The 12,741-nt window shown below is 36.4% G+C and overlaps 1 protein-coding gene across 1 annotated transcript; it reads right to left on the reverse strand.

Moving 5' to 3' along the window:
- Positions 1-345: 345 nt before the first annotated feature.
- zgc:154054 (Alpha-1,3-mannosyl-glycoprotein 4-beta-N-acetylglucosaminyltransferase B-like) lies at positions 346-12,711 on the reverse strand. Its single transcript, XM_056770290.1, has 15 exons — positions 12,432-12,711; positions 8,500-8,649; positions 8,292-8,423; positions 7,985-8,118; positions 7,706-7,752; positions 7,498-7,611; positions 7,170-7,245; positions 6,752-6,866; positions 5,686-5,816; positions 5,492-5,599; positions 5,159-5,352; positions 3,835-3,913; positions 3,346-3,421; positions 2,352-2,464; positions 346-788 (listed from the first exon to the last, which is right to left on the reverse strand). Exons 1-15 carry the CDS (start codon positions 12,517-12,519, stop codon positions 771-773), a joined length of 1,575 nt encoding a protein of 524 aa, XP_056626268.1. The 5' UTR covers positions 12,520-12,711; the 3' UTR covers positions 346-770.
- Positions 12,712-12,741: the final 30 nt, after the last annotated feature.

A 12,741-nucleotide genomic window follows, 5' to 3' on the forward strand; every position in this document is an offset into this window, starting at 1 on the left:
CCACTTGCCTTCCTTTCCTGTGGTTAGGTATTTAAATTGCATGTGGATGTCATCTTTCACTTTGTGATGTAGTACCAATACAATATTTGTCACAGCGTTTGTACCCTATATTAGCCTGGTAAACTTTCACAAAATTGTCAGGATCCTAAATTACATAATTTTGTGGATTAATGTGATAAATTCTTGTGTGCAATTTTAATGGCATTTTGCTACTTCAATATAAAACATTTTCATACTATGTTGGCTATATGTTGATCACCAAAAAGATGATAGATATCTTATCTATTTGGGGTTAAAAAATTTGACATAAAAACAGCATAAACACATAAAATGATGACATGACAATTTTGCATTACAAACTGCTGGTATTATTGTAATTTGTTAGAATGAGGTGTTCTCTGACATGAGCATGAATGTCAAAAGTTTTCATACTTAACATGTATATAAAACAGTAACATTTCTTTATTGCATGGTCCCTCGCAAGCTTTGTCATTGTTGTAATAGAATGACAATTATCACCAAGAAACCATAACAAAGCAGAATAAGTTAAACAACAAATAATTTAACAACTTTCATGGACTGCAACAATCAAATGAGAAAGAAAACACGTTTTCATTCACTTAATGAGGAAAAGATCCCATTGTGCAGTAGCCTAAGTGTTTGTCCTTCAACAAGAAAGTTTTTTCCCAGAACAACAGGGTGCACTGTTGCCCACATCACGAGATGACGTGTTACCATGCAGCTCCGATTTCTGTGCTCTCTCCTTCTCATCAAACTTTAATCAGGATCTGTCAGAGAGAAGTAACTTTTAAGCAAACCTTAGATACTGTGTCACAGCTGGAAGTTTTAACTAAACAGAGAATATGTGTCACCAGTGTTAAAATACATTAAACCCTTGCTTACTGTATATAACAAAACTTAAAATGTAAAAGGACTTGTTAAACAGAAAGCTTTAGCAGTGTTTAAAACAGAAGGAGTCTTCCGAGGGTCGTTTCTAACCCATTGGCTGAGAGTTTTAGCCAGAATGAATTTGAATGAACAAGAACTTTGCATTGCAAACACATGCAAATTGCACAGTGACTGTGATCATAGACTTATCTGAGGCTTTCTGCCTTTTTAAGGTTGCACACTTTACTAAAGAGAATAAATAGCTTCAAATTCAATTTCAGATGCAAACATATACAGAAGTGTTTCAATAAAAAAAAACTGTTCTACACAAAGGACTGCAAGGTTAGCTGGAGAACAAGATTAGAAGTTTAAACAATAATCTCCCATAACAAGCCCTAACCTGAACTGGTTTTGTATATATGACAATGGCATTGTCCTTAGTTTTGGGTGTATTCATGTGACAGTTTGCTAGCTATGTGGGTGTTAGGAATGTCAGGGTGTGCAAGTGCATTATGTTATTATGAAATTTGGAGGAAATCTTTTTTGATTAACCAACAAGTGGTGTTAGTTTTAATAACTGCACTAATCTGCCGTTAGTGGACAAATTTGGCTAGTTTGGGATTCCATTTATATTTTAAATAAATGTCAAACTATATTTTTTCTTTTTAATAAATGAGAAATATTTAAAGATATATTTATTATATTATATAATGTATATATATATATATTTATTTGGTGATTTTTATGTTATTTTCTACCGCACTTACCTAAAAATAAGCTGTTTTTATGTTTTTCACCCCAAATTTGAAAACATGATTTTCATTAATATTTCACTCCAATAATTAAAACAGAGTAAAAAAACTTTAAATAAATGATGCTTCTGTTTTTTGTGACATCTGAAGTAGAAATTACATGAACTGTCAATGTTAATAAAAAATAAGCATTTTTTATGTTATTTTTACCTACAATTCACTTAAGGATTTTCATAAAAATCTTCATTCCACTAATTAAAACAGAATGAACCCTCCCCAAAATGTCCCACTTTTGTTTTTTAGTGACATCTGATTTAATCAAAATATCAAAATTACACGCAATTTCAATGGCAGTACTTTACTCACTGGTTGCATAGGCTAAAATCTGTAGAAAACTATTTTGTAACAAACTTAACGTCTTCAGTTCTATATTTTCATACATATTTTATTCTATTTTTCTTATCCAAAACTGGTTTAGTTAAATGGGAAAACTGTTGCCTGTATCCTGCAATACTGCAATAAACCCAACATGCGTCATAAAGGCCAGTGATTTACTGGCCTTTATGACGCTCTTTTCCACTCTTCTCTATAGCAAACAATTTCCTTTCAAGACTTTCAGCCCCTCCTGGAAAAGGCACGGTTAGTTGCATATCTAAAGGATAGTAAAGCAGATGACAGTGTGTCTGTCTGTATATGAACAAAACAACTTACCTCGCTGAGAAGAACCCAGACATCAGAATCAGAATGAACCAGGAGGCGTATGGCAGATAACTGCTGAAGTTCTTCATCTATATCGCCTGCAGCCACTCCATTCTTAAAAGAACCTACACACAATACCATTAGACTCTTTACACATCATATAAAAATTTTACTTATTAATTTCGACTTCTGATCACACTCTGTATTCTTCACAAAAAAAAAACATTTTATTTTGCATGAATTTGACCTATATGCTTTGTCAACACCTTAAAAAATGTATTACATTTTTTAGTTTGGATTATCGCTGTTGCTTGTCGTACGGTAGGCAATTGACCTGGAGATATCCAACTTTGGACATTGCCGTCATTCCCCGTTTCAAAAACATTGACAATTTGGATACACTTTTTGTATGTGTGACATGTGGTAGTTGTACAAACTAGAAATTACCTTCGAAAAGAATTTAAGGAGGTTTGGCAAAAATGACATACACCATATGCACAAAACTTACTTAAAAAATAATAGAGAATCAACAAAATATTAATAAACTTGAAAAATGTATGCTTTATTTCCTATTTGTTTTTCGGTGAGTTTTTTTCAGTGTATTTTATAAGACATCCCATAATCTGTAATATGCTCTGGTCAAATATCTAAACCATTATTTGTGTTTTCTCCATTCTGTATCATACACCACAAATTTAGATAGTTTAATCAAAAATGAGGCACCTCTCAATGAAATCGGGCTCACCACACATTTTCTTCTTCAAATTTTTATATGTTTATGAAAATCTTGAAACCTGCAAACACATGCCTGTGTACTCACACCTAGTCAGTCAATGAAAAACAGAGTATAATAAATCTGACAAGATCAATAACTAATGTGTCATTAAGGAAGTCCAGTGAAACCTGTTCACCTTCCAACGAACATGACATTCAGCTTTTTGTATTCAAACAAATTTTACAAATACGTGACGGAAAGAGACAACAGGAAAACAAAATGGTTGCGTACCTATCACAACAAAGCCATCAGCTGAAGGTTTACAGCAGGGGAGTTCACCTCTTTCCACCTTCTCCTTCACAGTGCTCTGTAAAAACACTCAGACTCAAGACAACTGCTGAGCCCTTTGGTGCAGATACATTTAAAAGATAAACTTCCTTAATGAAAGAATGTCCCCGTGAGGAGGTAGATGAAGGACAAGATTTTAAAGAAGCAAAGGCTTCTGACTTTACCATTTTTTGTTTCTGAGATGTGATTTAATAAGGCTAACAAATACAGTAAAACAGAAATATATAGGAGGGAATGGGTGTAGTCTCATACAACCACACCAGAAATGTTTTATTGTTATTTAGCCGTGTACCAAATTTTTTAAACCCTGCAACAAAGTTTTACTGTTAACCATATTTATTACCTGAAGTGACCTTTGATGTTAATTTGCAGTTTGACAATGCAAGGACCAAAATATTTTATTTAATCCGAAAACAATGGCATATCACTTACATAAACAGGTAGTCCTTCCACTGTTGTGTTATAAAACCGGTCTCCATTTGTTTCAATATTACCACTTCGAAAAAGGAACCTACAAATAGATGGAATAAGAAAAGGAACATGCTAACAAAATTTAACATACAAAGAAAAGATGAACAAAAACATACACACTAGCCTAATAGAAAATCTGTTTCGGTCATAGTGGTGTTTTGTTTTATACATGATGAGGTATAAGTTGAAAACAGAATGAAAATTCGGTCATCATTTGCTCTCCCTCTAGTCATTTCAAACCGGTATAAATTTCTTTCTTCTGTAGAACACAAAATATATTTTTTTGAAGAATGTTCGTCAACGGTTTTTGGTAAACAACATTATTCAAAATATCTGCTTTTGTAATTTGCAGAAGAAAGAAAGTCATACAGTTTTAAAATGTCTAGAGGGTGAATAAATAATGACAGGACAGTGAACTACTAAACTTTAAACATCCTTTCAAACTGCTTTTTAAGAGGAATATTTTATTTATTTCTCTAGCCATATTAAAATGGTACTGAATAAATAACTGAAGAAGTCTGAGAAACTGCTACAGGATAAACAATATTGCAGTACGCAAACTACACTGTTTCCGAAGCACTTCCTGTTTTGCACAAATGTTAGAACAAAGTACAAACAACAGAACATTTACAACTCATTTGAAATATTAATTTGTCTGGGCTGGGCTGATGACATAGATTATGTTTGATATTCAGAATGTTCCGTTTCTTCATAAGACCACGTCATCTATTTCTAAAACACCAATAATATATCCTGTATATGTTTAATTTAGGGATTTAAAAGACAGAGCTTAAGCGGTGTATTCAGTTGCTAAACAAATACGGTCAGTATAGAATATCCTGCTCCGAGGAATAAGGGAAACAGAAACTCAGAAAACCCTTACATAAGGATTTCTATTTACATAGATGTCTACACAAACAATGCGATATTTAACAATATAAGCCCTGGCATTAGGTGGAAGACTAAAAGGTGACCGCCCATCCCAAACATTCAACACGAAATACAAATTCGGAACTTAACTCACAAATCCTAATTGGGTTAAGATTTTAAATATCAAGTGAATTAACGTGCCACCATCGGCCGACTTTTACAATGGCTTTACTTTCAGCTTCTTTATTCAGCCCCATCCGTTTCTAAATCAAAAGCGATGGATTTCAATTTGAAGAAGCGAATCATTTCTTTCGATTATAAACTGAAATGCATTTTTTATCTTTGATGGCATTTTGATGGAAAATGTGTAGAAAAAGTGTTCTCAGCAAATACATCACTAGTTGTGCTGCCTCACCCTTTGACTGTTTGAGGATTAGAAAACGTGATGACAATATAATCTCCTTTTTTGGGTGTGAGACCCCAGAAGAAGTCCTCTCCTCTGTACGCCCCCTCTAGAGTGTGCGTCTGATAGTGCTTCAAACTGCTGCTGAGCTCTGCAGGTGGGTTGTGATGGGATTTGAACAACACCTGTTTCCCAAAGTCTTTATCCTACAATGTACAAACACACAGATGCACTCAATCCCAAATCCTGAAGAACTCCCTTATGGTTTTCTTTATCTTTGGAATCAGTATCACAAGTTAAATTCAACCTCGTAGGTGGCTCACCGGAAGAGGAAGTTTTTCTTACTTTTAGGTTTTGCATTTTCCCCTCCAGGGACGAATGCAAACCAACGTGTTGAAACAAAGATGGCTTGTAGGTTCTCTTTAGTTTGGCCTTCTCTATATTGCAGTGTGCCTATACAAATAGAATCATAATGATGAAAAATAAAATCTCTACATCAAGTAAACAAACAAAAGACAAAAAATCATAACATCGCATACAGAATTTTTCTCCGGGTTACATGCTTTGACCCACAGGATGTGATCGAGGAGCCAATCAATAGGCTTGACCTTGTGGAACATCAAAATGAACTCCACAATCATTGGCAGATCCGATGACCGGAAAAGCTTGCCTGAAATATTAAAAACACACAATTTCAGTAATACAATTAGGTTACAAGTTTATATAACAATTGCTAATAGCATACGGTTTATATGGAAGCTGAGAGAACACTCTTTAAAACAAAGATGCTTAAACGTCGATCCACAAAGAACCATTCAGACAAAGTTTCTTTAAAGAACCATCTCCTACTTACTTTTGTATAATCTAAAGAACCTTCTTTCGCCACAAAGAACTTTTTGTGAAACAGAAAGGTTCTACGGATGTTAAAGATTCTTTATGAATCCAAAAGGTTCGTCTACGGCTTGGAAGAACCTTTCAGAGCACCTTTTAAAAAAAAGGAGTGGTATGTTACCACAGTTGCACTGCATCAAAACAAAATGATGTTGATTATGATCATGCTGTGGCTGTGACCAAGAACGAGGAAAGCACATGAGGGACATTCTTGCATAACAAGTTTTGATTTTCCAACCATGAAAGATCATGTCTCATTTCTTTCAGCTCCTTTTCCAGCTTATGAGACATAAAACTTAAAGGTATAGTTCACCAGAAACTACTCATGTCACACTTATGCCATTCAATACCTGCATTTGACTCTTTCTTCTGGGGAACAAAAAGAGACATGAAGAATGGATGTCCAAGGGGGCCCATGTCGTTTGGTTAACAACATTCTTCAAATATCTTCTTTTGTGTAAAAGAAAATCATACAGGTTTAGAATGATATGAGGGCGAGTAAACAATGAAATATTTTCTTTGGGTGAACTATCCCTTCGTGCTATGAACTCTTTTCTTTACGCTCTTGCAAACTATACAGTTGACTTCAAAACTGACATTGCACAATAGCCACAATAAGGTATTTTATAAACGGTGTAAAAGAAACTGCCCAAATGAAACTCCTAAAGAGGAAAATGGGAGAGGTTTGCAAACAGGACTGATCCAGACACCGACCGATGAATCCCAGCTGTGAAAACTCCAGGTAAAGCCACTCCTGGGAAAGCACCTCCTGTGTAAATGTTTTAATTTCTTCTATATATCCTTGCTTTGCTATGATATCATCCTCCAGCTGAAAGACATTTACACAAGCAAACAAAAGTAAAGATAAAGGCAATGAAACATTAAGCAGTAGTTTATTACATATTTTGAAGACTTTATAAAAACAATCAGTTCTGGGGCAACTTTGACTACCCAAGAAAATCTCAGTTGCTAGCATTTTTCTAAAGATCTTTTTTTGTGTTTAAAAGAACAAAGAAATGTATACAGGTTTGGAACTACTTGAGGTTAAGTAATTCATGACATAATTTTCATCTTGGGAGGAGTATCCCTTTAAGAGTTGATATCTGCAACATCACAACGTTCGGGTCCTCACCTGGACATATAAGTTTCCCTTATTTTGGGCATACAGCATGAGAAAACTGTAGTCCAGGTTCTGCTTGGTCCTCCATCTAAAGCCCCAAAAAAACGATTATTAAAAGTGAACATTATTATCAATTATCCTTAAGATTATTCTAAAATTACTTTTCTAAAACTCAATATTTCATCCATTCATTAACCCATGCTGAAAACGCCTAACACACAACACATCTACCTCCAATACTTTGCATTAAAATACAGTTAAAAATCAAATACTATCTAATGTGTTCATTGCATTTGGAAAGTAAACACGCATTTATGTTTTAGAAAAGTTAAAGTCTGACCTGACTCGCTCTTTGGAATCCCCAAAAGTTTCCTTGAGGTCAGTCAAGTCTGGGTAATAGTGAAGAGAGGGCGAGATGACTTCTATTATCCCGGATGTGACATCATCAGGGAGACTGCACAGACAGAAATACACTTATTGAACAATTTCTTACATAATAATATTGATCTTTCAGAACCCAAAACCAAAGCTAAGATGAACAAACTCACTTGTTCTGAACATTCTGTACAAGACTGTTCACAAACGTTGCATTCGTCTAAAAAAGATCAAAAAGTAAGTTAACAGTTTAGTAGTCTCTTTTAGTTCACAAGATATTCAGTTGGGAAATTATTAAAAACAGATCTTGGACACATTTGGAACTTTGACCACCAATATCAAATCATACTTCACGAGTGTGAATAAAGGCTACTGAATAGTAAAAAAGAAAGTAATTAAACAGATATGGCAGAGGGATGTTTAAGAGGACAGAGAGTCCAAGGACGGGTTACCTCGGCAACAAACACTACAATGACAATATCCTTCCTCTCGGCAGGTGAGAGGTCATATAAGAGAGATTGGAGCGTGTTCACTAGGTAACTTTGTTTCTGCCTGGGAACGGTAGGAACTCCTATCACCAGGGGCACTGTGTAAACATTTGACATTGTGTTTTGGTATGTGTATACAATGACGATTACATAAAAGGATTAAGCAAATGTTATCATACAAGGAACTATATAATTGAGAAAAAAATCTGCATCTGAACTGTGAACAAAACAGTATAAAGCAATGGCACTTATACCGTAGAAGTAAATTTACCTCCAGAGCGTCCTTGCCCCAGGTGAATGATGGGTTTCAGACTGTCCGTGTGCTGTTTCAGGTGGGGTAAGTGGAGAAGGGCATTAGGCTGTGAAGAGTTAAAGCCTGGAAGTTCCCTCTTATCCATTCTAGCTGAAAGACAGATAATTGTGGTACTGCATAAGCAAGCGGACGCAATATTACTAAAAAAATGTGGTTGTTGGTTTACCTGTGGTTTGGTTGCATGTGAGATTCAAAGGAGCGCTGCGGCTTCGAAGTTGAGCCAGCACTTTACTCAAATCATGCGTTAAGGCCTCCCCGCGTTGTTCTGCCTGTAGTAATCTCTCATACACCACACTGAGCTGCAACGGTACGTTCTCTGAAACACAGAACCAACCAAAAGGTGTCAAATGTCCTGGGCCCAGTATCTCAAAAGTAATCCAGTAGAATTTTGGATCACGGATTGGATCGAATATTGGAAATTAGTTTTTCAAAAGCAAAAGAGGGATTCCGAACTAAGATCAGAGCGTGTAATCCGATTTTACATTTGATCTGGATCATTTCAAATCTTTGAACTCGGTTTGGCATCTATTTGATCCAAAAAACAGGATGATCCTGATCCCATCAGAAGGCTTGATTCAGGTGTTATTTTTCGATCCAAATAACATCAGAAATCATTTTTTTTAAGTGAATGATCACAAAATCAATGTTTACTGATGTTACATACATTTCTTCATATATGAAGCATATATGAACCACGTCACATCTAATGAGATCTGGTAAACAACACTGGTAAAAAAACTAAAATCTCAAAGCTATCAGCTGTCAAATAAATGTCACGGTTGCTCACAGCTCTATAATTCCACAGTATATTAATGGCAATGACAACAAATATACTTTTCCAGAAGCCTAGTTAAAAGTAATTTCTCACAATTGCATCTCTAATTAAATGTCCTTTCTGTCCTTCATTAGTAAAGAACATTACAGCTCTTCTGGTTCTACATAAGGCTCAGGTTCATCAAAATCGTATTCAAGGGAGACATGACGCCCGTTGGCGATGTTACGCAAAACAATACAGGCGAGGATTATGTTTCATCCCACCTTGGGTTATACTCGCAAGTAGAAAAGACACACAAACCGTCTCTTCAGGACTCGATTTAAGCATTCAATGGCACATCTTGTTTTGCAATGTGAGGAGTTGAAGCGTGACTGCTCAGGTGTGTTTGCAAGTGGAAAAAGGGTCATTGCCATGGTTGGAGTGGATACGCGATGTCCCCCAATACTATGCCATTTGATCGGTGGGATTGAAGCTCTCTGTATAGAGCACTTTCTCTTAAAATATGTGCATCATGAACAGACCCTGGCCATTCCACAACACAGTCGGTTATTATGAGGTCTGCGTTGGCCACAAGCTGGATGTTGATGCTGTGCCTCCCTTTTCGATTGACATACTCCAACTCCCTTTCACAAGGTGCTTGGATATGCACAATCAATAGCACCAATAGTGCTAGGCATGTTCCCCATTTGAAAAAACTTGTGCTTAGTCTGGTCGTCCTTGGGAAGGAAACAAATTGATTGATCAGAGTGCTCAGTGTTACAGACATAGCCTTCAACACATTACTCACGGTTGCTTTTCTCACTCACATGTTGTCACCAATTACTTGGTTGAAAGTCCCACATGCGTAAAAACGCAGAGCGAAAAACTCCTTTGGGTTTGGTGTTGGGGTGTTGGCCTGACAAGATCTGCAATGTCCTTAATGTCATCTCTCCCAAAGCGAAAATGGCATACAATTCTTCTGATGTGTATTGCTTGAGTGGTTTGGCACGCTCTGCATTTACCCTTTGACGCTACCTTCTCCTACGGTAACGATGAACAATACACGCCACATGGATGCCTCTGTAGGCTATGAGAAATGGGTGCAAAGACACGATGTGTTTCAGATGGTGTCACCCATTAACCAGCAATGAGGTGATTGGTGTAAGCCTAATTGAGCACAAGCCAAAGCAATGATGCTCAAGGCTTTTAAGATCAGTGTTGGCGACACCAAACAAGAGTTGGAACCATGGACTCAAAAGGGCCAAGTTTCACTGTGGCAGAAATCTGTGCACTTCTGGAGGGTGTTAGGGCCAATTTGCCTAGATAGTAGGAGGCTCCAGCTCTCCAAAGGGTGGAGAAGTGACCAAAAAAACACAACATTTGGGAGGATATAACCAATCATGTCAATGCCATGGGGGCTGGCAAAAAGAGGACCATAAAACAAGTGATGTTGCAATGGAAGAACCTCAGGGCCAAGACAACGAAAGACCTCACTGAAGCCAAGACCCACCAGACAGGTAACAAGCCATATAAGAGGGGTGATTTCACCGATATGGTCCTTGATATCATAGGAGGAGAAAAAGCAGAAGCTCTGCATGGCATGGAGGGCATAGAAGCAGATGGAGAGGCCACAATTACACAGACTAGGATTTAAGAATAATGGGAGCAAAATTCTCCTGCAGAGGAAATATTTGTTCTGGAATTCACTACAGTGATTGAGAAGGAAGATAGATCCCAAGTGGATTTAATGAAGACAGTCCAAGACATTCCCGTTCAATTTTGATCCAGACAAAAATAATGAAAAACTGGGCCGTGGTAAACAGGATTTGGTAATCCTGAAATTTAGTATTTGGATCAGAGTGATCCAATCAAATCTTGCTTTAAAAAACTGGCATAAACGTAAAATCGATCTGTGGGATCGATTTGATTCAGATTACATTTTATAAAACACTGGGCCTGTTGTTCAAAACGTTTAACCTGGATCAGAATTATCTGGATTTGGAAGTCTCATGTTTTGCTATCCAGGACCAAGATAATCCATTTTACTTTTGAGACAGATTTTAAAAGCAAAACTGGATTGGATCACCTTTATGTAGATACACTTTTTCAGATGAACAAATCTCGATTACAAGTGCTCTAAGGAAACCCTAAAGGGACACGGTCATGCAAAAATATGAGATGGGCAACAAGAAATTAAGAAGGATGGGATTTCAGGAAACCGCTGTAAGTGTTTTCTGGAGCTAAATTTGAACATGTTCTTTTGTTATGCGAGAAAATAAAAGATCATTAAATTCCCGAAAACTCCGCTACTGCTGTCACCAGTCTCTCTCCATTCAGCATACGATAGAGTTTGATGACCATCAAGACGCTATACTCTTTCCAAGATGTTCCAATTTTTTAATTATTCTGCATAATCACTAGATAATATCTTTGGTTTTGTGTAAAAGTATTATATGTATTCAGTGATGGGTGTCATAGAACAAAGAAGCGGAGCGGTCTGAGTAAAACACGTCACTCACACACAATAACTTTGTTTTCAAACCTCTGATTCAGAGGCTCAGCAAACTGTTGGAAGGATGCAATGAACTTTATGTAAAACATAACATATATCTTACCTTTGCAGTAACATTTCAGCAACAAGGGCGTATTCAGTTCTGACACTTACAGGATATTCGCTTGAATCTGATTACCTCTTATATAACAAAAGCTTTGGTTAAAATTGATGTCTTAATTCATGACACCTTTAACTGCCACAAGGTACTTAAGTGGCCAAAGTCAACTATATAAAGTAAAATGATTGTTAAATAATTATTTAAGAATAACTCAAAAAGCAATAAAACATTGAAATATTACACTTAAATTCAATCTATTTAATATTTTGATTAGAAAATTACATGTTAATGAATACTGCCCATGGTTTAGTTGAGCCATTGTAACCAATTGCAGTAAAGCGATGGTAACCACAAATCCACCATGGTTTTGCTTTAGTTCAAACGTTGTATTTACAGTGAAACCATTATAATTCAAATTGTTATCAATCCACCAAAAACATGGTTACTTTGCTTCTACTATAATAAGTCATGGCAAAATACATTTTAGGCTCATTTACCTACACAAAATATAATTAAAAAATCCCAAAACGTATCATTGGAACTCTCTTATCTAAGAGGGAGCATGTATTTTCGCTCTAAGCTTACATCTGTCAAAACTCAGGGACCACATGGACCATTTTTTAACCATCCACCACCTTACACCAAGTATCAATTCACATACTTTAAAACTGTTCCCGACAATAAATGCCACATCACCCACAGCAGTTGATTCATCAGTATAATCGCACTCACCTGGTTGCGCAATTTGCCTGGAGGTTAACATCAACAAACATCCCAAAAAACCCATAAAAAGTACAACAATTCCTTTACTGGGCCTCATCTCATTTCCCTGGAATACAAGACTACAGGTAGCCTAATATTTTGGCACGTATACTCCTCAAACGAAACTTCTGTTTCCTGGCGTTTTGGAGCGATGGATTATTTTTACCATGTGGAGCAAGTCATTTTAAAAAAGTGACGCTCATCTCTCCAAACCACACCGAGTAAATTCCTGTCAACGCGTCGACACCAATCTCAATATACAGCGTGTACAATATAATCC

The sequence above is a fragment of the Triplophysa dalaica genome, chromosome 16 (genome assembly GCF_015846415.1).
Source record: "Triplophysa dalaica isolate WHDGS20190420 chromosome 16, ASM1584641v1, whole genome shotgun sequence".
NCBI classification, from domain to species: Eukaryota; Metazoa; Chordata; class Actinopteri; order Cypriniformes; family Nemacheilidae; genus Triplophysa; species Triplophysa dalaica.

What these genes read in the sequence shown, in the direction of transcription:
- zgc:154054 (XM_056770290.1), bottom strand. Translation starts at nt 12,519, where the DNA reads ATGAGGCCCAGTAAAGGAATTGTTGTACTTTTTATGGGTTTTTTGGGA. An exon ending in GTAACCCGGAGAAAAATTCT is followed by an intron (nt 5,600 to 5,685) that starts GTATGCGATGTT and finishes CTATTTGTATAG; the next exon opens with GCACACTGCAATATAGAGAA. An exon ending in TGGAAGGACTACCTGTTTAT is followed by an intron (nt 3,422 to 3,834) that starts GTAAGTGATATG and finishes GTGTTTTTACAG; the next exon opens with AGCACTGTGAAGGAGAAGGT.